Source organism: Dama dama, chromosome 27 (assembly GCF_033118175.1).
Source record: "Dama dama isolate Ldn47 chromosome 27, ASM3311817v1, whole genome shotgun sequence".
NCBI classification, from domain to species: domain Eukaryota; kingdom Metazoa; phylum Chordata; class Mammalia; order Artiodactyla; family Cervidae; genus Dama; species Dama dama.
The window spans coordinates 10,478,039-10,504,294 of NC_083707.1; the positions used below are offsets into that span (position 1 = coordinate 10,478,039).

Here is a 26,256-nt window from a genome sequence, read left to right on the forward strand (position 1 = left end):
TTTCCAATTAGTTTGTGTATCCATGGATGAAATTACTTATTGATAGAAATGAAATAAGAATTATCATCAGTTTTATTTATACTTTTTTAAATATGAACCCTGAGAAAGTTGATCACACATCAGTTTGTTAGCACTACGGGGACATCTGAAAACCACGGGCTTCTTAGGGAAGAACACACTGCCTAAGAGAACTGCCTGAAACAATTACTTACATTAAACTTCTTGGTCCCACCAACCTTTTACGAGAAATACAGCGGGCAGAGAAACATATTAAACAGCACCACAGGATGCAACCTCTAAAATCCAAAATAAAACTTTGTAAGATAAATGACTTGGCTTTTTAAGTAAATTATAAGACAGAAAAAAGGATAAAGAACTATAAAGAAAAACCTATGTATTAAAACACACAAAGATATATCCAATTAAAATGTCTGAGCTTCATTTGAGTTTTTATTCAAATGAGTCATCTGTGAAAATAAAATTGATGCTTATTTAAAAACTGGACATTTGAACACTGAGTATTTGATATTAGCAAAGTAATGTTAATTTCTTAGGTTTGAAAATGATATTGCTGTGTTTAATAAGAAAAGAGGCCTTATGTTTTGAGATATAAATGAAAATGCTTCCAGATGGAATAATACAGTTGGGAATGGGGATGAAGATCATAGAGGTAAAAAAAGTGTGGCCATGAGACAATAATTATTAGTGTATGGGGTTCACTGGGGTTCTTTTGTATATAGAACTGGGTTCTGTTTTTGTATATAGAACGTGAAACTACAGAACATTAAAGTTTTTAGGGAGGCAAAAGCGTGTTTTAGATTTTTAATTTTAGAAAACAGGATTTTTAAGGATTAGCATCGTTTAATTCTTAATTAAATATTGCCTGAAGCTGCACATAATTACCATAGTGTAAGACTAGGAAAAATCAAATACTCATGTTTGAATACATTTTATTAGGGCTAAAGTTGTGATTTAACTTCACCAAATAAGAAATCAGTACCAACTTTGGTAATAATGAAAGAATATCTTTTTTTTCTGCAAAGTTTTAGAAACTGAAATGTTTTCTTTGTTTTCCGGTTTAGTCTCGGTCTCTTGATGACCTATACATCTTGATGACCTATGTATCAAACCCTGGTAACTCAGTTCTTTACCTTTAGCTTTACCTGGTAGCTCAATTCTTTACCCTGGTAAAGAATTCTCCTGCAATTCAGGAGATCCCAATTCAATTCCTGGGTGGGGAAGATCCCCTGGAGAAGGGATAGGCTACCCACTCCAGTAATCTTGGGGTTCCCTAGTGGCTCAGAGGGTAAATAATCCACCTGCAATGTGGGAGATCTGGGTTGAATCCCTGGGTCTGAAAGATCCCCTGGAGGAGGGCATAGCAACCCACTCCAATATTCTTGCCTGGAGAATCCCCATGGACAGAGGAACCTGGCGGGCTACAGTCCATGGGGTCCCAAAGAGTCGGACACGACTGAGCAATTAAGTATATGCACCCGAACACCTGTCAAAATCAAAGCTTTCATTTAGAAAAATCATATCATTTTAAACTGTTAACCTCTTGCTTCAGACATGCACAAAATAGCTAAATGTTAATATATTTTCTTATGGGAAACAGATGGAGTAGGAAATGGCAACCCACTCCAGTATTCTTGCCTGGAGAATCCCGTGGCCAGAGGAGCCTGGCAGATTATGGCCCATGGGATCACAAAGAGTTGGACACGACTGAGCAACTAAGCATGCATGGGAAACAGAAGATTATGCCTCCTGATTTTTTTTGTAAATGAGGTTTCCATTAAAAAAATCAGCATGTTTATGTTCATTATTGAGTTGTCATAGGAGTAACTGGTAGGAAGGCAGATTGTAGAAACTCAATTTAAAAATCTACATAAGCTGAAAGAAGCCATTTAAAGTTGCATTGCTATGAGATGTCCAGCATGGGTAAACCTACAGTATTACATTAGATCAGTGATGACCTAAAGCTGAGGGGATTTCAGGGAACTAAGAAGTGACTGCTGAAAGATCCGCTTCCTTGGTGGCATAGATGGTAAAGAATCTGGCTGCCAACACAGAAGACATGGGTTTTATCCCTGGGTTGGGAAGATCCCCTGGAGGAGGAAATGGCAACCCACTCCAGTATTCTTGCCTGGAGAATCCCATGGACAGAGGAGCCTTGTGGGCTACAGTCTATGGGGTCACAAAGGGTCAGACAACTCTAAGCATGCATGCATGCTAAGGGATCTAGGGTTTCCTTCTCAACCGATGATGATTATGGTGACAGATGCACAAGTCTGTGAATATATTAAAAACCACTGTATTATGCTCTTTACAATGAATTGCATGGTATGTGAATTATATCTGTTGTTGTTGCTTAGTTGTTAAGCTGTATCTGACTCCCAGTGGGCTTCAGCCTGCCAGGCTCCTCTGTCCATGGGATTCTCCAGACAAGAATACTGGAGTGGGTTGCCATTTCCTTCTCCAGAGGATCTTCCCAACCCAGGTATTGAACCCACATCTCCTGCACTGGCAGCTGGATTCTTTACCACTGAGCCACCTGGTAAGCCTGAATTGTATATAAATAAACCTATTAAAATAGGTAAAAAGGAAAGATTAATTTAATCAAAAGAATTACAGCAATTAAATCTTCTCATTTAAGTCACAAAGAGTGTCTGTTAGAAGCATTCTTAATCAAACAATCTGAAACACAATACAAGTTTTCACCTCTTAATTTGTCTCCTTGGCATCCCTATTTTAGGAAGAATCAAGAGGCCTCCTCATCCATTTTTCTTTGTAGATAATTTATCATTGTGAATGTGATTCAAAATCAATTCAAAGATTTCATACTTAAACTCTCTCTGTCAATATTAAAATGGCACTTGAACTTTTGCATATGATGCTGTTTGTAATGTAATTATGCTACTCTTGGAAACATTCCATTTTACATGATTTTTCACTAATTTGGTGACTTGAAACTTGTTAATATGTTCTTCCTTTCCCCTAACATATGGCATTTCAAATTCATTGGAGATTTGAACCTGATTTGTATAAGTCTTTCCCACGATGAAAGAGCTGACAAAATCAGTTTTCTTCTTTGGGACTTTGTGGCTTTTACATAAACAATGCATTATCTAGAATCAGCGAAAATTACCTATATAGTGAAAAAAAGTCAGAACAATGGAAAATAGGCCAGAAGTAAGATGTCATAAACTATATAAAGTATTTATTTCTTTTTATTATTGATGTCACTAACTAGGAGTACATGTAGCTCTTTCAATGCCAGTTATATTAATACAACTGGAAAAGAGAAAAAAAATCATTGAGCAGAAAGAAACTAGGACTTTCAGAGAGAAGATATGGTCAGGTTATAGCTTTTTTGGTAAAGTTGATGTATTAAGGTTCTTTAGAGAAACAGACCAAGATATGTGTATGTGTGTGCATGAGCACACACACGCTTAGTCACTCAGTCGTGTCCGACTCTTTGCAACCCCATGGACCCCTGGCAGGCTCTTCTGTCTATGGGGATTCTCCAGGCAAGAACACTGGAGTGGGTTGCCATTTCCCTCTCCAGGGGATATTTGTGACCCAGGGTTGAACCCAGGTCTCCCGCATTGCAGGCGGATTCTGCCATCTAAGCCACCAGGGAAGCCCAAGAATACTGGAGTGGGTAACCTATCCCTTCTCCAGGGGAACTTCCCAACCCATGGATCAAGCCAGGGTCTCCTGCCTTGCAAGCAGATTCTTTACCAGCTGAGCTACCTGGGAAGCCTATATATATGTCCATATAGTCAAAGCTATGATTTTTCTGGTAGTCATGTACAGATTTTAGAGTTGGACCATAAAAAAGGCTGAGCACTGAAGAATTGATGCTTTCAAACTATGGTGTTGGAGAAGACTCTTGACAGTCCCTTGAACAGCAAGATCAAACCAGTCCATCCTAAAGGAAATCAACCCTGAACATTCTTTGGAAGGACTGATGCTGAAGCTGAAGCTCCAATCCTTTGGCCACCTGATGCAAAGATCCAACTCACTGGAAAAGACCCTGATGCTGGGAAAGATTGAGGGCAGGAGGAGAAATAAGCAACAGATGATGAGATGGTTGGATGGCATCAATGACTCAATGAACATGAGTTTGAGCAAACTCTGGGAGATAGTGAAGGACAGGGAAGACAGACATGCTACAGTCTTCAGAGGTCATAAAAAGTCAGACATTACTGAGCAAATGAACTGAACTGATACATACATAGAATTTCATTTATTTTTATTTTTCATAAAAATGTTCATCATAGGGAATTGGCTCACTTGATTATGGAGGCTGACAATCCCCAGTATGTACAGTCAGCAAGCTGGAGACCAAGGAGTCCCAGAGGTAAAAGCTCCAGTCCAAGTTAAAAGGCCTGAGAACCAGAAAGGCTCATGGTGGAGCTCCAATCTAAGCCCAATAGGCTCGAGATCCTCCATGAAAACTGGTTTCCATTTTAGTCCAAAACTAGAGAACTGGTATTCTAGGTTAAAGACAAAGGTAAAAGGAATTCCCTGTTACTTGCATGTAGGTCAAACTTTTTGTTTATTCAGGCCTTCAGCTTATTAGATGAGGACCACCCACATCAGGAAGGGCAATGTGCTTTACTGAGTCTACTCATTCCAATGCTACTTTCATCTCAAAACACCCTCATGGACACACTCAGAATGTTTGACCAGATACATGGGCACGTGGTGGTGGCCAAGCCAAGTTGAGCTTTAATGTAAAATTATCACAATGGGTTTTGGGGATTTCCACACTTCCCACCCTCCTCTCCAAGTCATGTTTTAGAGCAGCAGATATCAATTTAAGATGCACACCAGGATAATGAGCTTCTAAAAACACAGATATATAGTCAGCACTCCTAACCAATTAAATCAAAATCTTTCAAGAGATACCTGGGCATACATATTTTATTTTCTTTTTGGACATACATATTTTAAAAAATTATTTTCAGTTGAATCTAATGCATTTTGCTAACTTGGTACAACTGAAGAAAAAGATTATTTACTATTCTTTTTATAATATCCAGACTATCCATGTGAGAACTCTCGTGAGATTTCATCAGCACCTCCTTTTGTGTATACTAGATGATGTTAACGCGAATACAGAATTATATATTCCATTGGCTTTGATCGCAACCTCAGAACTATATTACAAAAGAAAATTGCCTCAAGTGACAATTACACATTCTAAAGTGCATTTCAAAGAATCCTCTTTGTTCTGGTATGTCATCTGTGCCTTCTCAGTTCTCCCATATGATCTCTGTAAAAATACCAGCTAAAGGAGCCTTCTGTCCTTATGATTTCTCCACTCTCTTGAAAACTACTGGTACTAATTAGGATGCACCAGAGCCCAGCAGAGGAGGGCGTGATGCTCTGAGTCTCCACCACGTCCAGAGCTCCCTCTCATCTGAGCAGCTACGCTCAGGGCCTCCCACATAACTTGCCATACTTGGAGCTGCTATCCTGGACACAACCCTGAGGATGCCTCATTCAGATGCTGCAGTCTAGAAGGTGATCAGTGACCTAGAAAATAATCTAAGACAGGAACCCATTTCAGCAGGGGGTAATAATTAGGGGACACAGTGGGGGAAGGAGAGGGGGTACCAACTGAGAGAACAGCATTGAAACATATACATTATCATGTGTCAAATAGATAGCTTCCCAGGTAGCACTAGTGGTAAAGAACCTGCGTGCCAGTGCAATAGACATAAGAGACTCAGGTTCAGTCCTTGGTAGGGAAGATACCATGGAGGAGGACATGGCAACCCACTCCAGTATTCTTGCCTGGACAATCCCCATGGGCAGAGGAGCCTGGCAGGCTGCAGTCCACAGGGTTGCAGGGAGTCGGACGTGACAGAAGTGACCTTGGCTAGTGGGAAGTTGTTGTACAACACAGGAAGCTCAGCCTCACACTCTGTAATGACCTTGAGGGGTGAGATGAGGGGAGTGGGGTGGGAGGGACGTTCCAGAGAGAGGGGATACATGTATACTTATGGCTGATGCATGTGTGTTGTACGGCAGAAATCAACACAACATTGTGATTATTCTCCAATTAAAAACAAATGTGTGAAAACTGAAAAGGGACTGTGGAGGTGGTGGTTTAGTCACTAAGTCACGTCCGACTCTTGCAACCCTATCAGGGTCCTCTGTCCCTGGGATTCTCCAGGCAAGAATACTGGAGTGGGCTGCCATTCCTACTCCTGGGGCTTTTCCCAACCCAGGGATCAAACGTGGGTCTCCTGCACCACAGGCAGATCTATTAATACAAGCCATGGAATTCTCCAGGCCAGAACACTGGAGTGGGTAGCCTTTCCCTTCTCCAGGGGATCTTCCCAACCCAGGAATCAAAGCGGGGGTCTCCTGCACTGGCTGAGCTATCAGGGAAAAGAGATTGAAAACCACATAAAACCCTGGACATAGAAGTCCACACCAGCCTTGTCCATAATTGCTAAAACTTGGAAGCAACCAAGATATCCCTCAGCAGGTGATTGATAAACTTTGGTACATCCTTTCAATGGAATATTATTTAGCAGTAAAAGAAAGGAGCTATTAATCCATGAGAAGGAAGACATGGAGGAAAGTATATCATTAAATGAAAGAAGTCAATCTAAAAAGGTTACATACTGTGTGATTCCAACTCTATGACATTCTGAAAAGGCAAATCTATGGAGACAATAAAATATCAGTGGTTACCAGGTGTTGGAAGGGGTGGGGCAAGGAAGGATGAATGCATGGAGCAGAGGATTTCTAAGACGGTAAAAACACTACATTTGATAGCATCATGGTGGATATATATCAGGTCACAACCCACAGAACATATCCTAAGGTACATTCACACTGAGACTGAACCCTAGGGTAAATGGTAGACTCTGGGTGATTATGTGTCAATGTACCTTCATCCTTGGTAAAACGTGTATCATTCTGTTGAGTGATACTGACCATTGGAAAGGCTTGTATGGGTACGGACAGGAGGTATATGGGAAATCTCCACTATGGAGAACAGTTCAGGGGTTCCTTCAAAAATTAAAAATATCAGTACCATGTGATCCAGCAATCCCACTTCTGGGTACATAACCAAAATAATTGAAATTAGGGTCTCTAAGAGAAATCTGCATGCACGTGTTTGGGTGCATGCATGCATGCTGTCACTTCACTTGTGTCTATTTGCGGCCCCAGGGGCTGTAGCCCACCAGGTTCCTCTGTCTAAGAATACTGGAGTGGGTTGCCCTGCTCTCCTCCAGGGTATCTTCCTGACCCCGGGATTGAACTTGCAGCTCCCGCATTGCAGGCGGATGCTTTACTGCTGAGCCACAGGGGAAGGCCATCCTCCTGTTTACTGCTGCGTTATTCACAACAGCCAAGACAAGGAAACAAGCCAAAAGTCCACGACAATGAATGAATAAAGACAATGAGGTATATACATACAATGGAATCTCATTCTGCCTTACAGGTAGGGAAATCCTGCCATTTGCAACATGGATGAACCTAGAGGAAATTATGCTAAGTGAAATAAGTCAACAACAGAAAGACAGATGCGGCATGATGCTCATATGAGGTATATCTAAAACAGCCCGAAGTACAGAAATATAGAATAGAATGGTTACCAGGGGCTAGGAGCAGGGGAGGGCAAAATGAGGAATTGTGTTTAAATGAATAGAAAGTTTCTGTTGAGCAAGAAGAGTAAGTTTGAGAGGTCTGCAGTACAGCATAGTACTTGTAGTTAACAATAAAATATTGAGGTGGTTGTTTAGTTGCTAAGTCACGCCCAACTCTTTTGGACTGTAGCCCAGCAGGCTCCTCTGTCCATGGGATTCTCCAGGCAAGAATACTGGAGTGGGTTGCCATTTCCTTCTCCAGGGGATCTCTGTGACCCAGGGATTGAACCCACATCTCCCACTTGGCAGGTGGATTCTTTACCACTCCGTCACCTGGGAAGCCCAACAATATGGCATTGCACCCTTTAAAATGTTCAGGTTTAAATCTGAGCACACCTTTAGGTCAACCCAATGTGTTAAAAGGATAGATCTCATGTGAAGTGTTCTTACGACAAAACAAGCACGCACACACAAGAACACAAGAGAAATGTTGGAAGTGATAGACAAGTTTAGTGCTATGTCGTAATAATGGTAACATGAATGTCTGTCTAAACTCATCAAAATGGATACATTGTGTGCAATTTTTTGCAGATCAATTATACTTTCATAAAGCTAAACAAAATCATTAGAAACACTTGGAACTCCCCCCACCAAAAAACATGCCACCTTCTACCCCCAAAATATCACGAATTCCTAACTCCAATCTCTGTCTTCAAAGTGTATATTTGAAGAAAAAGAGATGTTTACAGAGTTACAAAATGATAATGTAGATGAAAACAATGGACACAAATTTTTCATATTTTTTTATATCACAGTTTTTTAAATGGTGTACTACGCATTCCTGTTTTATAGCTGCTTCCTTCACTCAAGTGTATACAATCAATACCTTTGGTGTCAGTATATACACAGCAGAGCTGACATGAGCAGAATGCCTTGATTCAATCTGCTTTTCAACATGAAAACTGCCTTGCTGGTAAAAAAAAAAAAAAAAAAGCTCATGCTGTTTACTAAAAGCAGGCTCCTTATCTCCAGAATGGTCTTAACTAATGGTCTTAACTATCCCTGTATAGGGATTTCTTCTGGGAAAAGATAAAACCAGAATTTTTGGATTTATGAGGCATGCATCGCTGGAAAGTGTCCCATCAGCTGGAATGGAGAATAAAAATGTTCACAGATAGACTATTCCCCACTGTGTGGGGCAATGGCCACTGTGTAACTCCCTTAGAGACCTTATCTTTTATCTTTTCAACCTACTTTAATCATCATTTTCAAAGTATTCGTTTGTGTAGATTAATTAAATATCAGTTGACTTTTAAATATATTACAAATCTTTGTAATATATTTAAAAATTTAAAATAGTATTGGTTAACTTAATCAGATGCTAAAACATCTGATTTCAACCTAACATTTTTCTTTACCATTTTATGTTTCTATTAGTACAAGTAAAGTAGGTTCTGAGTAGCCTAATTTTCTTTCATAATACTTATAATAGCCTCAGAGTTAAGTCAGTCATCTCAGTGTTCTGAGGGTTACCTTGACGATGTCTATAAATTATCCACTAGTAGTTCAATTAATTCTGACTTATGTAATTTAGTGCTTACATTATTCTTAACTATGTTTGTTTTAAAGGTCTTGAAGGCACTTGTATGAGCAAAGTGGTGTCCCATAGGCTTCATTGCTCATATACATTTATAGAATTCTAATATGGTATTTTATCAGTCTCACTCTTTCTCCTGATAAGCTAATTTATGTCTTGCAAAGAACAAGCTGAACAGATTTTCATGATGCATAAAATGATAGATGTGACGGTTCACTTCAGTGCCCTGGAAAAATCTAAAATCTTCAGCAATGTAGGGCAGTAGCCTCTCAGGTAATAAAAAAAACTAGTCTAGGATTTCACCTACTCTCCCCGGTGCTACAGTGTTCAAGAACCTGCCCGCCAATGCAGCAGACTCGAGAGACTGGAGTTCTACTCCTGAGTCGGGAAGACCCCCTGGAGAAGGAAATGGCAACCCACTCCAGTCCTCTTGCCTGGAAAATTCCATGGACAGAGGAGCCTGGAGGGCTACCGTCCATGAGATCACAGAGTCGAACACGACTGACCGACTAACACTACAAGTATTTAATACAAATATTTATAAAAGAACACTGTAAATAATAAGCTACTAGGAACATTGCTATTATCTCAAGATAGAAGATTTCTAAATAAAGTCCCTAAAAAAAAACCAGGTAAAAGAATAAAACTTTCAAAGACAGATTAAAAAGATACAATTTCATATTTTAGCTTAAGGCCAATTTTATTTCTCTACATATGGTAAAAAAAATCTTCAATTATGTAAAGAGTGAGTCATTTATTGTTAAAGCAATGTATCATACTTATTTGTAATTGGTAATACTTACCTGAATATTTGATTCTCTATATCATGAGTTTCATAAAAATGGTCATTACAGCACTCTTGGAATTCATAATCTAATTTCAAATCAATATTCACAGACTCACAGAGGGAAGCTAAGTATTAAATTCAGCATGGGAACAGCATTTCGAATATAACCATCTCTACTGCTGCTCACTGTCTTAGTTGCATTTTAAATACCTATTAGATTTTACAATTAAATTCTCATATTTACTTTTCTCTAAATGTCAGTGATTTAAGAATGATTTCCCTCTAAAACACACCACACTTTAAAATACATTTTTAAAAAACCCGGTCTATTAAGCACATCTGTTTCCAACTCTAAAAATTGCTAATCTTTCCATCAGCAGTTTTTAGCCAGGCATGTATTTGTTTGTAAGTTTCAGGCATTTAAAAAGAATTATGCAATATTCAAAAACTTTTATAGATGAAAAGCTACAGTGAAAGGAAGGGTAATTTATCAGAATTGTTGAGAAGTAGAGCAGGAAAGGAGAATTTACATGAAGTTCCAGAGGATGTATCATGCTAACTTTTTCTGACTGTCAACCAACTTATTTGAATTTTAAATATTTCACACTTATAACTACCGTACAATGACCTTTCTAAATGTACTGTAAGATTCCTGTCTCTGACAATCTATCACAAAACAATTAAACAAAGAATATATAAAAATTACATGTGACTAAGTATGTTTTATAAAAGTAAATGATATGTATATACCACATGACTTCCAAAGTCTCTGAATATCACAAATTCCCTTTTAGGAAGTGGAAAGAAATATTAAAAAAAAAAAAAATCCCATGTAGGGATTTCTCCAGTGGTCCAGTGGTTAATACTGTGCTCCCAATGCAGGAGGTGTAGGTTCCATCTCTGATCAGGGAACTAGCTCCCACATGTCACAACTAAGGCCTGCTACAGCCAAATAAATAAACAAACATATTTTAGAAAACTAATTCCCTGTAAATAATTCAAACGATATTTTTTTAAATCTCTGTTAACTTTTCATCCCCTGCAATAAAAACTCTTTTTTTCATTCATTGCCAGTTTTCTTCATTTTTCAGATTTTTAGTTCATTTAACTGAAAGATGCATTCAAAAGTTCAAATATTTAAACAAATTTTCCTCAACAATTTTGAAGCTTCCTCTGTTCCAAACATTCTGTCATTTTATCTAGTAAAAGGATCACATATGTTTTAATATATATTCCTGCATGGGCATAAAAATATAGACCCTATTTACACTGTGAGATGCTACGTTGGTTTTATTTTTTCTCATCGACAAAGCTGTGTTAAGCAATTTAAAGTATACATTTTCCAATTTGAAACCCTCAAATATCATCTTTGAATAGAAATCACTAAATGTTTTAAAATATAATTATCATTTTGTAAACCAACTCAAAACCATGAGCTTTTTCAAAAACAGTTGCTTTGGAAAAGCTAAATTGATGTTATCAAGTCTGCACTGCCTACTAGTGGCAGGAGATTGTAAATGCATGGTTTCAATTAAAGATGCATTCTATCTTAAGCATTAATTTTCTCATTCAGATTTAGAACTCATTCTAAGACAAATACACATACATCCTAAGCATAATATGGTTTTTGCATTATGAGATATTTTTCCTATAGAACATCAATTTACTTTCAGTGTTCACACCCAGAGACATCATGTTCACTTAGGTACCTGTGAATATAAATACGGTGAATCCATCATAAATGTGTCTGTATACACGCATACATCACATACATACCCACGGTTTAAGATGCAAACAAACCCCTCTGACAGTATAACATGAATCCATAAGGCAGAAATAAACTTTATCTAGCTTAACTTTTTCAAATTTACGTCTCATTGAGAAATGTTCCCAAACTGTCTGTGGTTCTCACAGTTTGAAATTATCTTTATTTAAAAAATAATTTTTAGGCAGGAGACGTTGGGTTGAAGGAGCAGACTAGTTGTAAACCTGTGAATGATGATAACTATGCTCTACGCACATCAGGATGCCTGCAAATGACCCATAATAAGGAAGGCATGTGCGGGCAACAGAGGTTCGTGCATATATTCCCTCACTGTATCTCGGCAGACTTGGGTCAATGACTCCACACTTTATCACTTGCTGGAAAAAAACCTGCAGCAACATTCACATGGAATTTCATAAACAGAAACTATTGCTTCTGATGAAACTGGTGGAGGAGTGTTTTAGATTAAGGCATAGTTACATAATATTTTGATACACAGCTTCTTTAGATAGCTGTCAGCACACCAACAGATCTTATGTGTATTGGTTGCTGTTCAGTCACTCAGTCGCGTCTGACTCTTTGCGACCCCATGGACTGCAGCATGCCAGGCTTCCCTGTCCTTCACTATCTCCTGGACTTTGCTCAAACTCATGCCCATTGAGTCAAGGATGCCATCCAACCATCTCATCCTCTGTCGCCCCCTTCCCTTCTCCTCCTGCCTTCAATCCTTCCCAGCATCAGGGTCTTTCCCAATGAGTTAGTTCTTTGCATCAGGTGGCCAAAGTATTGAGCTTCAGTTTCAGCATCAGTCTTTCCAACCAGCATTCAGGGTTGATTTACTTTAGGATTGACTGATTTGGTGTCCTTGCAGTCCAAGGGACTCTCAAGAGTCTTCTCCACCATATATGTGTATGTATGTATATAGCACACATATGAACTAAACTGTAATTCATTTGAGAGCATTTAGCCTGTCAGTGCTTTTGTTCAATATTTTGCTTTACTTTGGTCTCCTTATTATTCTGCCTCACACACTTGCCTAGCACAGTGTCTTAGCACACAGAATACACATAATATTATTTAAATAATGAATATTAATAAATCATGGAAAGCATTCATGACAGCATTTTACTGATGAAAGCACAAAGGAACTGTATAAAGGCTAATGGCTAATTCTGAATAACTATAATGCCAATATAAAAAGAACCTAAATACATTTAAGATAAATGAATATTTTCAGACAGCTTTATAAAAGAGTAAGATAAAGCTGTTTATTATAGATGCTCGGATAAGACGGCATCTTCAGCTGTCTATCTCCTCATGTGTGCCAGAACTGGATAGTTAATTGTGTCATGTGGTTGATAATTTAAACTGTGTGTTATTTTTAAAATATTGTAGAACATTTATATATTTATATAAATATATAATATATATATAATATATTATATATATTTAAAATCTTGTAGAACAAGATTTCTTATGGCTCAAGTTTGATTCCACGGATTCCACTATTGATACAGGAGTTGAAATCTCTCTCTTACAGAAGGAATTCAATCTGTCAACCTCCTTTCTCTGTCTGCTCAGCCTTCTGCCCACCAGGTTACACATGGAACAGAGAAAATACGTTCATGCTCCCTTTATATCGTTCACCTCCCTACCTGTTTCAGACTTTTTGCCTTTGATTCTTTCAGTTCTTCATACTTCCATTTCCACACAGACAAAGCCGACTCCAGTCGTTCTATCTCTTTTTCCAAAGATAAGCGCATTCTAAACAGAGAAACAAAAGCGAAATAGTCTTACAATTTAAAAACAATTTTAGGAATGCATTCAATTTTAGATTTTCTATTTTCCTAATTTCTGATATTTGCATATGATCATTGTCATGACAGAAAACTTTCTTTTAGCTTATTAAAAATAGCAAATATTGGATAAAAGTCAGTTTAATTTGTTTTTCTGCCAACTGGCTTTACAGTAGTTTAAATATATTTAATTTGGCTTTGCCAGTATCAAATAATTGACTTTCTGCCTACTTTCTCCTGCATTGTTCATTCATTTCTTTCAATGTTTCTTATTCATATTGTTTCCTTACACAGGAGGTATATATGTTTCTAAGTTTAACATGGTTTTAATCCAACTTCATACTGTGACTGTATATGAAGAATTCTTTGATATGACAAAGAATACTAAGGAGCCCACCTAATGATTTAAGTAATCAATCATTTATTGGAGATACAAAAATACTGTATTTTTTGCAATTCTGTTTTAATAAAGTAATTTCCCTGGGATCTTTAAATTAGTTAAAATAATTGAAATTAATTTCTCTATTTGTAGAATAAGTGACAAAACTTGAATTAAAATCTGGTCCTTTAGTATCTCATCACTGATTATTTTTCCCATGCCCACGTCTGTTACAGTGAATCACTGAAAATAATTGTTTATTTCCAGTTGTAATTAACAAAGGTCAACCTTTGCAAATGGCCAGTCCTCATCCGTGTAGTAGATTGTATGGGGTGCATGGTAAATTGCTTCAGTTGCGTCCGACTCTTTGAGACCCTATGGACTGTAGCCCACCAGGCTCCCCTGTCCATGGGATTCTCCAGGCAAGAATACTGGAGTGGGTTGCCGTGCCCTCCTCTAGGGGATCTTCCCGACCCAGGGATCAAACCCGCATCTCTTATGTCTCCTGCATCTGCAGGTGGATTCTTGACCACTAGCGCCACTAGATTACTGTTACAAATACTCATTCTCTCTCCTCTACTTCTATGGACAGAGTTGCTTTCCCCAGCCCTCGATTCTAGGCTTTGACAATGAGATATTAGCCAAAGTGACAGACTGCAGAAATCTGAACTGAATTTGTGTGGTTAGGCTTCTTGTCTTATGCCTCAGCCATCACTGTGGAAAGAGCTTCCCCGGGAACTTCTGTCCCCTAAATAAACATAGGAAGCAGATCTGAGTCCAACCTTAACAAGAAGCCACGCCCATCTGGGCCAGTGGAGGTCAGCTGACCTTGCATCCACCTGAACAAAATACAATGTTGTCCCAAGCCACTGAATTATAATTATCTTTTTATGCAGCTGAAGAGAGCTGATAAAGGAAATGATTCTTACAGAGGGTGGCTGCAATAACAAAATGAAAAATACACAGACTTAATTTGGGGATCAGATGGTGGACAGAGGCTGGAAAAAAAAAAAACAGTGGTAAAACTTAAGAAGCTAGAAAAATAATGATACATGTTATTTTAAGGTGAACACATGGCAAAATTGTCACTTGCTGTGACTTGGAAACAGAAAATGTGCCTGACATTACCAACGGAATGTCATTTCCATATTTACAAGAAATATGAATCTTCCAGCTAGCAATACTACGGAAATAATTTAAAATAAAGCTAGGCCATAAACATATTAGTTTAATTCAGTCAATGGGTAAGAAGCCCACTGAGGGTGCTCCCTGATGACTCAGGGATAAAGAATCTGTCTGCCAATGCAGGAGGCACAGGTTCAATCCTTGGGTCAAGAAGATCTGCTGCAGAAGGAAATGGCAACACACTCCAGTACTCTTACCTGGGAAATTCCATGGACAGAGGAGCCTGGTGGGCTACAGTCCTTAGAGTTGCAAAAGCAAAAGCGACCAAACAACTAAAGTTGTTCATTATTATATTTGCATTAATCAAGTCATAAAATGAGAGGACGTAAAAGAATTTGTTATGGCTTTACTTCACCTCAAAAGACTCAATTGTAAAAAAAAAAAAAAACAAAAAAACACCAGCACCATTTATAGGACTATATTTTGGAATCCCTTATTAACACAGAAAATATATTATAATGAACAAAGAAAAATGTTCAATATTGAAGTTGAGGTCCCACAAGGACTCCAAAAATTCTGACAGATAAACAGACTTAGCCAGCGGATGACACCCCAGCTGCTTACCACACTATGATTTTTGCCTTAGCAACTCTGTCTGGGATTTCAAGAATAGCACCAAGTACAGAAACAATGAACAAGCTTCCAAATACTAATATTTTGTGTTGAATATAGAAAGAATATATAAAGTCAATTGTACATCAACATATATGTTTGGCATTTAGCTTTTGAAGTTTTAGATGATAAGGCATATTTAAATATTTGGAAGTATTGACTTAAACTTGGAAATTTAAGTTGAAAATATAATAAAATTATACTGTTTATGATTTCATTGAAATGTTTATGAATCACTGTATTTACAATTTTAATTTATCAGAATTACGTGAGGAGAAAATGTTTTTATCAGTAATTGATAATTTTTAAAAGGAAAAGGAAAATCTTAAATTAATAAAATAAGTTTATTAAGGGATATTAATCAACTATATTTGTGTAATGAAGTGTACAGTGATAAATTTTCTCAAAATTAATTTTGAGAATTATTGTTATTTATAAATAGAATATATAAATTATACTTGAAAATTTGAGAAAAGTCTAAATTTATAAACTCAAAATTACATGTGTTGAGAAATCATTGTCAGCTTATAACATTACACTTTAATAAATCAGATTATAATGTTAGCAAAAGAAGCTCATATTCACATTAAAATGATTCATAATTACTGTAGAAGATGTGCTGATCCTCAAAAATATCATAAAAATTATTGGGGTAACTATTCTCTCAGGAATTTTATAAGAAATTCAAGAAGAACCTTTCAAATGATATGTCAAGCTTTTAATCCTAGTTTGATATATAAAATATAGATATAGTCTAAAGATACAACTATATTTAGATTATATCTAGACTCAGAATAAGTAATCAAAGCCAGTTCATGAAAGAAAAATAATGGAATTTTGCAAAGCATATTAAAATGAATTACATAACCATTTGTATTCTTTATTTAAGGTAGATTAGTCACATTTAAAATACTGTATTATTTCTCTCTTTAGGTATGCATCTTAAATAAAAACACTAATATTTACTAAAAGTTATTATTATCTACTTATTATTTAGTAAAAAATAGAATAATAGATTATTTCTGTTATTTAGTAAAATAAAATTATACATTTTATTATGTAAAATGGTACAATTTACTCAGAAAAGTGAGAGAACAGACAATTCATTAAAATGTATTTAATAGCAATGTGATACTTGAATTTCTTTTTAGCACAGCTTTATTAAAAAAATTTGTGACTCTTTGTTTCAAGCATTAGGACATAAGGGCTGTGAATACTTAAATTTATGCAACAAAGTGCATTCTTTAAATCTTTAATTTTCTGGCCTAATCCATTTATTCTACATTTCAGAGAGATTTTCAAAGAATTTAAACTATCATCATATTATTTGAACTACAAGAAGGCAAAAAAGAAAAAAGTAAACCTAATTTACTTTAAAGGATATTGCATCTTTTATGTACAGATTCTTTAAAACAACAAAATTACTAAGACAAAGCTCAGAAAAAATAAAATATTTTAATATGATGATATAAACTTTTAAAAATCAAACTGCTAAAATATATATTTCATGATCTAAAAATAATATGTGAACCAAAATGGTTTTATAAACAGATATGAATATATGATTCATATATTCATGAATATATGAAATCTTTTGATTTCATGAAATCTTTTGATATTTTGTTAACTATCCCATGATGATCTCAATAAGTGAGCATAAATTTTAAACATCTAGATAAGATTAATCAAAATATTTTTCAGAAATAAAATCCTTGAAACATTACTATCTGGCAATAGATATTAATTCATTTTTGAAACCTGTGTGAAATTGCATTGTAAAGTATCTAATCAGTATTTTCTTAGAGACCTATAAACGTCCAATTTTTTGCCAGGCAAAAATAATTAATTTGTAATAAGATCTAGATATACATTTTCTGTTAGTCTAAAAGTTAATATTACATGATGGATAATAAAAAATTATACAAGTATACTTTTAATAAGTAACATATTTGTCACTTTGTGTTTCACTATTTATAACTACATCTTTCAGCAGTAACATCTCTTAATACCTTTCATTTTCAGCATTTTCAGCATCTTTCAACAAACAGTCAAAGCTATATATAGGTAATTTAATTAGAAAAGAGATGACTTTAAAAAATACTGTTAAGCTCGGAGATGCCCAAGAGGATCAGAGGCCAAGGCGTGGAGGCACACAGCCAGGAGAAAAACCACCTCACGTCACAAAGGTGGTCCTTAGATGCCCCCAACTGCCTGTTGCCTTACATTATCCTGATATCAACTATGTGATTGACAAACAGTACACTCTAATCAGCTCATTTAAGTAGAAAGGGATATTAATGGCACAAGGCATCCCTGGGAGAGCCAGAAAAGCAAATGGGGAACATGCAGAATCAGAAACACCAGAGATAAAGCCACAGAAAATCTTCCTGTCAGCACCACACTGCAGCCACCTTTTAGGCACAGACATCACAGCACAACCTCAATACCCCCAACTCAAGTCATGGGGTGGTGTCACCAGATCGGCTCTGAAAACAAGATGTGACCACATCCACTGTCTTCCCCCCTCACCAGGTTGAATTCCAGTGCACTCTTCCTTTTGGAGTAATGCCGTCTGCTAAAATATCCAGACGGCTATGTCAAGGGTCTGCAGCCTACCTGCAAAGGAAACTGAGGGAGAAACGTACTAGCGTTTTTATAGTCCATGCAGAGAGACAGACTCTCTCATAGGTATAGGACTGCCCAAATACAAAAGAGATACTTTACAGTAAAAAAAAAAAAAAAAAAATACAAATATTAACTTGAAATAGATCAAAGGCTTAAATTTAAGTTGCACTTAAAGAAACAGAGATGTACATATATAACCATGGCTGATTCATGTTGAGGTTTGACAGAAAACAAGAAAATTCTGTAAAGCAATTATCCTTCTGTAAAAAAATTAAAAGAAACAGAGAATAGAGTGGTGGATGCCAGGAGCTGGGAGGTGGGCAAAGCAAGGCGATGTGGTCAAAGGGCGCAATAAAATGGGCTTTCCCTGATGGCTCAGCAGGTGAAGAATCCACCTGCAATGCGGGAGACACAGGAGATGCAGGTTTAATCGCTGGGTCGGGAAGATCTCCTGGCGGAGGGAATGGCAACCCACTCCAGTCTTCTTGCCTGGAAAGTCTCATGCACAGAGGAGTTTGGCAGGCTAGACTCCATGGGGTCGCAAACAGTCGGACACGACAGCACACATGCACATTACCAGACTTGCATGAAATTTTTCACTGTGTTAACTGAGGAATACACATGTACATTCACATCCGTGTGTGTGTGTATAGATCTATATTTCTATCTCATGCTAAATCATTGGAACATTTTCAACTTGGGATACCATCTCACCAAGATTTAAAATCTAATTTCATTAAGGAAAAACACAACACTTAATGAAGCAAAGCAAAACTCTTCTTCTATTGAAAACAAATCAAGAAACATGGGTAAACCTATGGCTGATTCATGTTGATGTTTAGTAGAAACCAACACAATACTGTAAAGCAATTATCCTTCAATTAAAAATAAATAAATTTAAAAAAATAAAATTAAATAAATAAATTAAATTAAATTAAAAGGGAGACTAAAACTCAGATTAATCAACACAAAGCCAGCATTTTTCTAAGGGATGCAGGTGCCATCTGCAGTTTAACTTTAGAACTAATTCTAAATGCTAAAACACTGCATCAGAATAGTTCATCTCATTGTCTCTCTTACTTACAATGTGATTTGCTAAAGTTCCTCTTCCTAAATGTTTAGGTACACCTGTTCTATGTGAGGATCAGTTTTCCCTCTCTCATCTCAAATTTTCTACCTGTGAAGTCATTTTTTAAAAGAGATCATAAATATACAAGTTCTCAGTACACAAGCAACTTCCAGATACTGAGTGATTATTTATCAAACTGAACAATACTCAGAGTACAAATAACAGATAAAGTTAAGTGTTTTCCATAAGGAGGTTCTGGTCAGTGACAGTGTTGGGAATGAGTCCCTGAGTTCTCTAGCTTAATTGTTGTACTCTAGTCAAGAGAAGTTTCCCACTAAGTGGGAACATAGAAAAAAATACATTCCCATATTCTCAACTCCAGCCACCCACTCAGTGAGATTCCAGGAGGAGGAATTTCAAAAATTAGACAGATTTATTGTAACAGCGTATACTATATCCTTGGGAAACATTCTCTTGTATAGAAGAAAAAAAAAAGACTTTGCAATTTCCTCCTGTGGATTGCTGGCTAATGTTAATTCATGGACTCATGGGACTGTTTCTTAAAGGGGAGAATAAGAAAGCAAAATGGAATCAAAAGTCCCATTTCCACCTTCATTCTCTAGCCTGTCTTCAGTTTATATAGAGAAGGTGCTAAGAACTGGAGGATTTACTTACTATGGGAATTACTTATCCCAGGAAGTCAAACATACACAATTGTATACATGAGTACATGTGTATAGTGAGAGTGTAAAGACACAAAGGTGTATCACTCAAGCTGGCACCTTGGGGAGTTTACATGTCGGAAACAGCATTTTCACATTATTCCTGTTACGATATGTTGGTGAGGTAACGTGAGTGGGTTGGAAAGAAGTCTATAACCACTAAAAAGTTAAATCCTTCAAGAGATGAAGCCCAGAGGTTAGAACTTGACTGAGACTTGTAGTTCCAGAGTAAATTAATTGTTAACATGGGTGCAGGACTCTTGCCCGGAGAATCCCCATGAACAGAGGAGCCTGGCGGGCTACAGTCCATGGGGTCACAGAGAGTTAGACATGATGGAGTGACTAAACATGGCACATGGGTGCAGGCATAAAATTCAATCTTATTCTCTTTTGCTACTAATGTTGATCACCTCTGTTAGGAATTTACACTTTGTAGTAGACTAATAAATATTTATTACCTACACAGATACTTGTGTTATCACAATCTGCATATGGTGAGGTACAGACAAAGAATCAGAAAAAGGGAATTAGAGGTAGGAATAAATTTCAGAGGGACTCACGAGAGGCTTGTGGCTGACAGAAAAGGATTGACAGGTATAGAGCTTAGAGTATTTGTGAGAGGTCTGTGTGCATACTTATCACCGTTTCAATCCATTTAAACCAGGGGAATTAAAACTATTATATAATATATAGTTATATGCATACTTAGTCATAACATACATTACTCCCAGTATTTTTTTATTCTGTCCATTAAGAATCTTATAACAAAAGAGAATTGAAAATTATTTTCAGATCTAGGGGCCACATTTTAAAGTACCATCGAATACTCCACACAATGCTAATAATTTCCTAGGGTAATCAAGAGGGAACAACAACAAGAAACTCATGTTGAGGCTGCTTTCTCAGGCATCGTGTTTGATCCTCATAAGATTTCAGTGCAGAGGGCAGAAGTGGTACTATGTGACTTGTGAAGCAAAGTCATTAAAATACCATCTATTTCTCTCTGTGCCCTTCAGATGTTCACTTTCAGCCAAGCCGTTATGCCACGAGGAAGCCAAGCAGCCTCACAAATAGGCCACGTGAAGATGTTCCAACTAAGACCCAGATGAGAAAAAAAGATCAACTGCCAGATCTGGGAGTAAGTGAGGCTTCAGATGATCTACTACACCCCCACACACCTAAAGTCACCCTGTCCTTTGAGCCATCCCAGCTGAAGACACCTGTAGCAAGAGATGAGCTGTCGATACAGATTCACGCTCATGATTCATGAGCAGAATACCTGGTGATTGCTATCTCAGTAATAATCATCATTTGGGAAATTCTGTTATAAAACAATAGACCATTGGAACACAGGCATCACTATCCATATTTTTATGAAGCTGACAATAGCACACTCTTGGTTAATTCACTATCACAGAGTTCAGAGTATGTCACAACAAAATGAATGTCAGGGTATATTAATCTCAAGTCTAGTGTCCTTCCTCTATAACCCAAATGGTAAATGAAGAAAGCATCTTTTTTTGGCAATCAATACCTCACAAAATTGTGAACTGTCCATTATGAATATTAACATATCCAATTTTATTGATTCACTGAAATCCATGAGTGCTGTAAAAGTTAGATAATACACAGGCTACTTTAACCATATACATTAGTAATTCAAATATAATAAAGGTGAATCTACCAGAGATGATGAGAACAAGGCTATGATAAAAAAAAATGATAAAAACTAACATCTTATAACTTTTCAAAATTCAAAAAATGAATATAAAATTCAAACACATTTTTAAATATTAGTAATTAATATTTTAGTCATAGGCAAAATACTTTCCCAAATGGTCAGCTTACTAGACTTAACAATTTTAAGAAGTTTGAAAGACAGACTTGATTAAGGAAGACAGTGATTAGCACTTACTCCCTTTCTTTCCATATGACTTTTTGGAAATCTTCCAAATGCCCCTGCAAAGCTGAAATTTCAGGCACTTCATTCTCCAGAGGCAGATTTATTGCCTGCAGTCTTAATCCAGGTCTCACTGTACAATTTTCAGAACCGCCATTCTTGAATAAATCAGGACAGTCTAGACTGAGTTTCATCTCCTCACTTAATTTTAATGGGTCAATAATCAAACTTCCTTCCTGAAAGAAAAAAAAAATACAAAACAATGATTAGTGTTGAATTTTAAAATTCAATGTAGAGAAAACATGAAACAAACATTTTTGAATGGAAATAAAATGTTATGATTCAACATCAAATTTTTATTTTCATTTATTTATCATTCTCTAATAGTAGTATATGGTCAAAGTTTAACTTATAATTTCTCAGGCTTTTTTTCCCTTTCAATGTTCTACCTTATTCTAATAAAACAAGTATCCCCACAGTGTTTTAAAAGTTTTCATTTACAATGAAATCTACATTATATCTACCATAAACCCTACATATCACAGAAAAGCTTAACATTTTAGATGGACTCATAGAAGAGCAAGATACTAATTTATTTTTTTTTGTTTTAGAGGTAGAATTAAATAGAAAGGAGTAATAATATAAACAGTAAATAGTGTAAACTATTTAAGGAGATAACATGAATTCCTAGTTTCCTTAAGCATGTTCTGTGAGTTGTTAATGAAAGAAAGTGAAAGTGAAAGTCGCTTAGTCCAGTCCATCTCTTTGCAACCCCATGAACTATACAGTCCATGGAATTCTCCAGGCCAGAATACTGGAGTGGGTAGCTTTTCCCTTCTCCAGAGGATCTTCCCAACCCAGGGATCGAACCCAGGTCTCCTGCATTGCAGACGGATTCTTTTACCAGCTGAGCCAGAAGGGAAGCCCAGTATTTATCAAATTACCACATGACTCTACAATCCCACTCCTGTGAATATACCCAGAGAAAAATATGGCCCAAATTATACATGCACCCCAATGTTCACTGCAGCACTGTTTACAATAGCTAAGACATGGAAGCAACCTAAATGTCCCTCGACAGACATGGATAAAGAAAATACATGTATACAAGGGAATATTACTCAACCATTAAAAAGAATGAAATAATGCCATTTGCAGCAACATGCATGGACCTAGAGATTGTCATGAAAAACAAAGCATGTATATGTATAACTGAATCACTTTGCTGTACAGTAGAAATTAACACAACACTGTAAATCAACTGTAACTCAAAAAAAAAAAATTTTTTTTAAAAGAGGAGGAAATTTGGACAACAGACACACACCGAGGAAAAAGCATGTGAAAACACAGGGAGAAGACGACTGTCTGTGAGCCAAGGAGGCCTCATGGGAAGCCAGCCCTGCTAACACTTTGACCTCAGACTTCTAGCCTCTAGAATGGTGAGAAAATAAATTCCTGTTTCGCAGTCACCCAGTCTGTGTGACTTAGTTCTAGCAGCCTAAACAACAAATCCAGTCACCACTGGCGTTGCTCTCTTCCCGCCCCCTCCTTATGACTAGACCCAGCATTCACATATGCACGCAATCTCTGGATTCTTCTCCTGACCTTACTATTTGCGTTCTCCTTGGTGGGAAATTCTCTTTTTCCCAAACACTCTCTGACGGACTCACACGTTTTGGGACCAATTTGCAATGGGTCTCTGTGTGGACGGGCCGCTTCCGGGAAACCGGGCAGCTTCCGGTCCTGGGCGGCGTCCGCCGGATGCGGCAAAGGCCGCTTCTTTTTCAGAGCACTCAGTTCCTTCACGGCCATGTCTAACTTGATTCTGAGTTGCCTGCCTTCCTCCCTGGCGCTGTTCCTTTCGGCTCGAACTTTACTCCACTTTTCTCGCCAGTTAGCGGTGCAGTCCGACCACCACCGCATGGTCTTCTCCATCTGAGCGGCGCGGGCCTTGACCTCCTCCAGCTCCCGCAGGCGGAGCTCGGCGCCGATATCCCACTCGCTGGTGCTCCAGGCGGGAGCACGGCCACTGGGAGCGGCTGGAGACTGCTGCCCGAGAGGAGACGGACAGGAGCTACCGGGGCCCCCGGGGGACGGGGCAGGTGCCGCCAGGTTGCACGGTGATCTAACCCCCGACTGCTGCATCCCGAAGATGTGTGTTTCCTCAATTAACCGATGAATGGAATCTAAATTCATGTTTATCTTTTCAGGCCTAAGAAAGGACAGAGAACATAATTGCATTTGAATTTTCTCTGCAATGATAAGAGCAAGACCTACCTTAAGCTGACAGAAACAATGCATCTTTTCAACACTGCATATTTTTCTTTTCACTGTAACTAAAAATATACAGGAATTTGTGCGTTCGTAACTATCCTCAAAGAAACAGAAATTGCTCCCATTTAATTTTGCCGAATACAAATAAATACGCAGAGACACAATTGGGGCTAGCGTGAGACTTGAATAATTTATTTTAACAAATCCGGTTCTATTCAGGTGATATTTATTGCAACACACATTGTCCGTTAACTGCTCAATGGGCCCCCTTTCCCTGCTGACTAAAGCACGATTTGTTCAAGTAGAAGGCAGAAGCTATTGATCTCTGGAACGGTAAAACCCTATTTCAATCCCAGGAGGGGCTAAATAATGAGTGATCTAAGTCTTCCATGACAGACCCTCATTTAACTCTTAAAGCAACATATGACTTGGTTCTGGCTGATGAGATGTGAGGGGAAGTCTGCTAGAAAAATGTGAAGATGTGAGAATGAGAACGCTTTCCTTCTGCCTTCTTCCTACCTGAACCAAGTCATCATCTAGAAAGACAGCAAGTGTAAAAGGCGTCCTGCAACGTTAAAAATGGTGGAACAGGAGAAAAAGCACCTGATGTAATGATGGAGCTGCAGCATGGAACATAGAAGCCATGCCTCTAGTCTCCTTGCTATGCCAGAACAAGTACCCATATTTATTTAAGCTATGATGAGTTTTCTGTTACTTGCAGTCATAATAACATCTAACTGATACATGAACTAATTTCCTGCCATGGCTCATATCATTATAAGTTCAAAAAATAAAATATTATGAGTAAGATGTAGTCTTTGTCCTTAAAGATTTTATAGTCTAAATTTAAAATACTTAATATGCCTGTAAAAATACTTTTAACCAAATTTAGTATTACATTATGTGTCAAATCAGTGTTAGCTTCCTAGGGTGTTTACAGGGTCCTCTAGAGAACACTGCTAAAGAAATGATGGACTGTTCTCCAGAAATTAAGAGGCTTCACAGATGACATAGAACAGAGTCTCAGCAATTTCAAAGCTTTAAAAGGGAATTAAAAACAGCTTCAAGTATAAGTAGCAAAGACAAATTAATTGGTAAATGTAAACCTTTCTTATCAGTATGTACACCCATTACCTTATTCAATATAGCAGCATAGCCACATTGAGGATTTAGCAAGTGGAACATTTTCTTTAAAATAAATGCTCAGAACATGCAGGTTACTTTACAAATTCATAAAGTTCTGTGTTTGTATGAGATTACCCATTTTTATTATCAAAGAAGATTTTTCTGGTGTAAATAATCTTAGATAACATTTTATATTCATGACATTAGTTACTTTTTCATTTCCTTTTATATAGTTACAGATCATAAACTGCCTTTTTATGAACCATCTATTTAATCAACTGAAGGGGTTTCACTATCTCAATTAAGTTACAAAATAAACTTTGATTCACTGGAAAAAAAAAGACGATATAATATTAAATGCATATTACTTTCAGTTGTAGTAAAAAAAAAAAACCACACATTTTAACAAGTATTCTGTAGAGATGCCAAACCAATTCACTCCTTATTATAGCATTTATGATAATAATACAGATTCATGGTAATTATTTTTGTTAGTGTTAGTATATGTCCAATCATATTTGAATTAGTGTTGACTTGGAGTAAATGTTCCTTTCATTCACTGTAATTTGAGGTAATGGTAATATAACTGACCAAGTTTCTTGGATCTTTAGTAAACCAAGACCAATATTAAAAAAAAAAAAAAAGAACTCTTAATTACAAGCATGTACTGTGCCATGCTCACTTGCTCAGTCGTGTCTGATGCTTGGCAACACCATGAACTGGAGCCCGCCAGGCTCCTCTGTCTGTGGGATTTTCCAGGCAAGAATACTGGAGTGGGTTCCCATTTCCTTCTCCAGGGGG

General features: G+C 37.2%; 1 protein-coding gene across 1 annotated transcript in view; it reads right to left on the reverse strand.

Moving 5' to 3' along the window:
- Nucleotides 1-26,256, reverse strand: part of CCDC102B (coiled-coil domain containing 102B) — a 279,289-nt gene that overhangs the window by 207,866 nt on the left and 45,167 nt on the right. The window contains exons 3-5 of the mRNA XM_061130691.1: nucleotides 23,662-24,268; nucleotides 22,072-22,292; nucleotides 13,424-13,532 (exon numbers count right to left, since the gene is read on the reverse strand). Of these exons, the coding sequence (XP_060986674.1) occupies nucleotides 13,424-13,532; nucleotides 22,072-22,292; nucleotides 23,662-24,252 (921 nt within the window). The 5' untranslated portion in view covers nucleotides 24,253-24,268. The remainder of the gene's footprint in view (nucleotides 1-13,423; nucleotides 13,533-22,071; nucleotides 22,293-23,661; nucleotides 24,269-26,256) is intronic.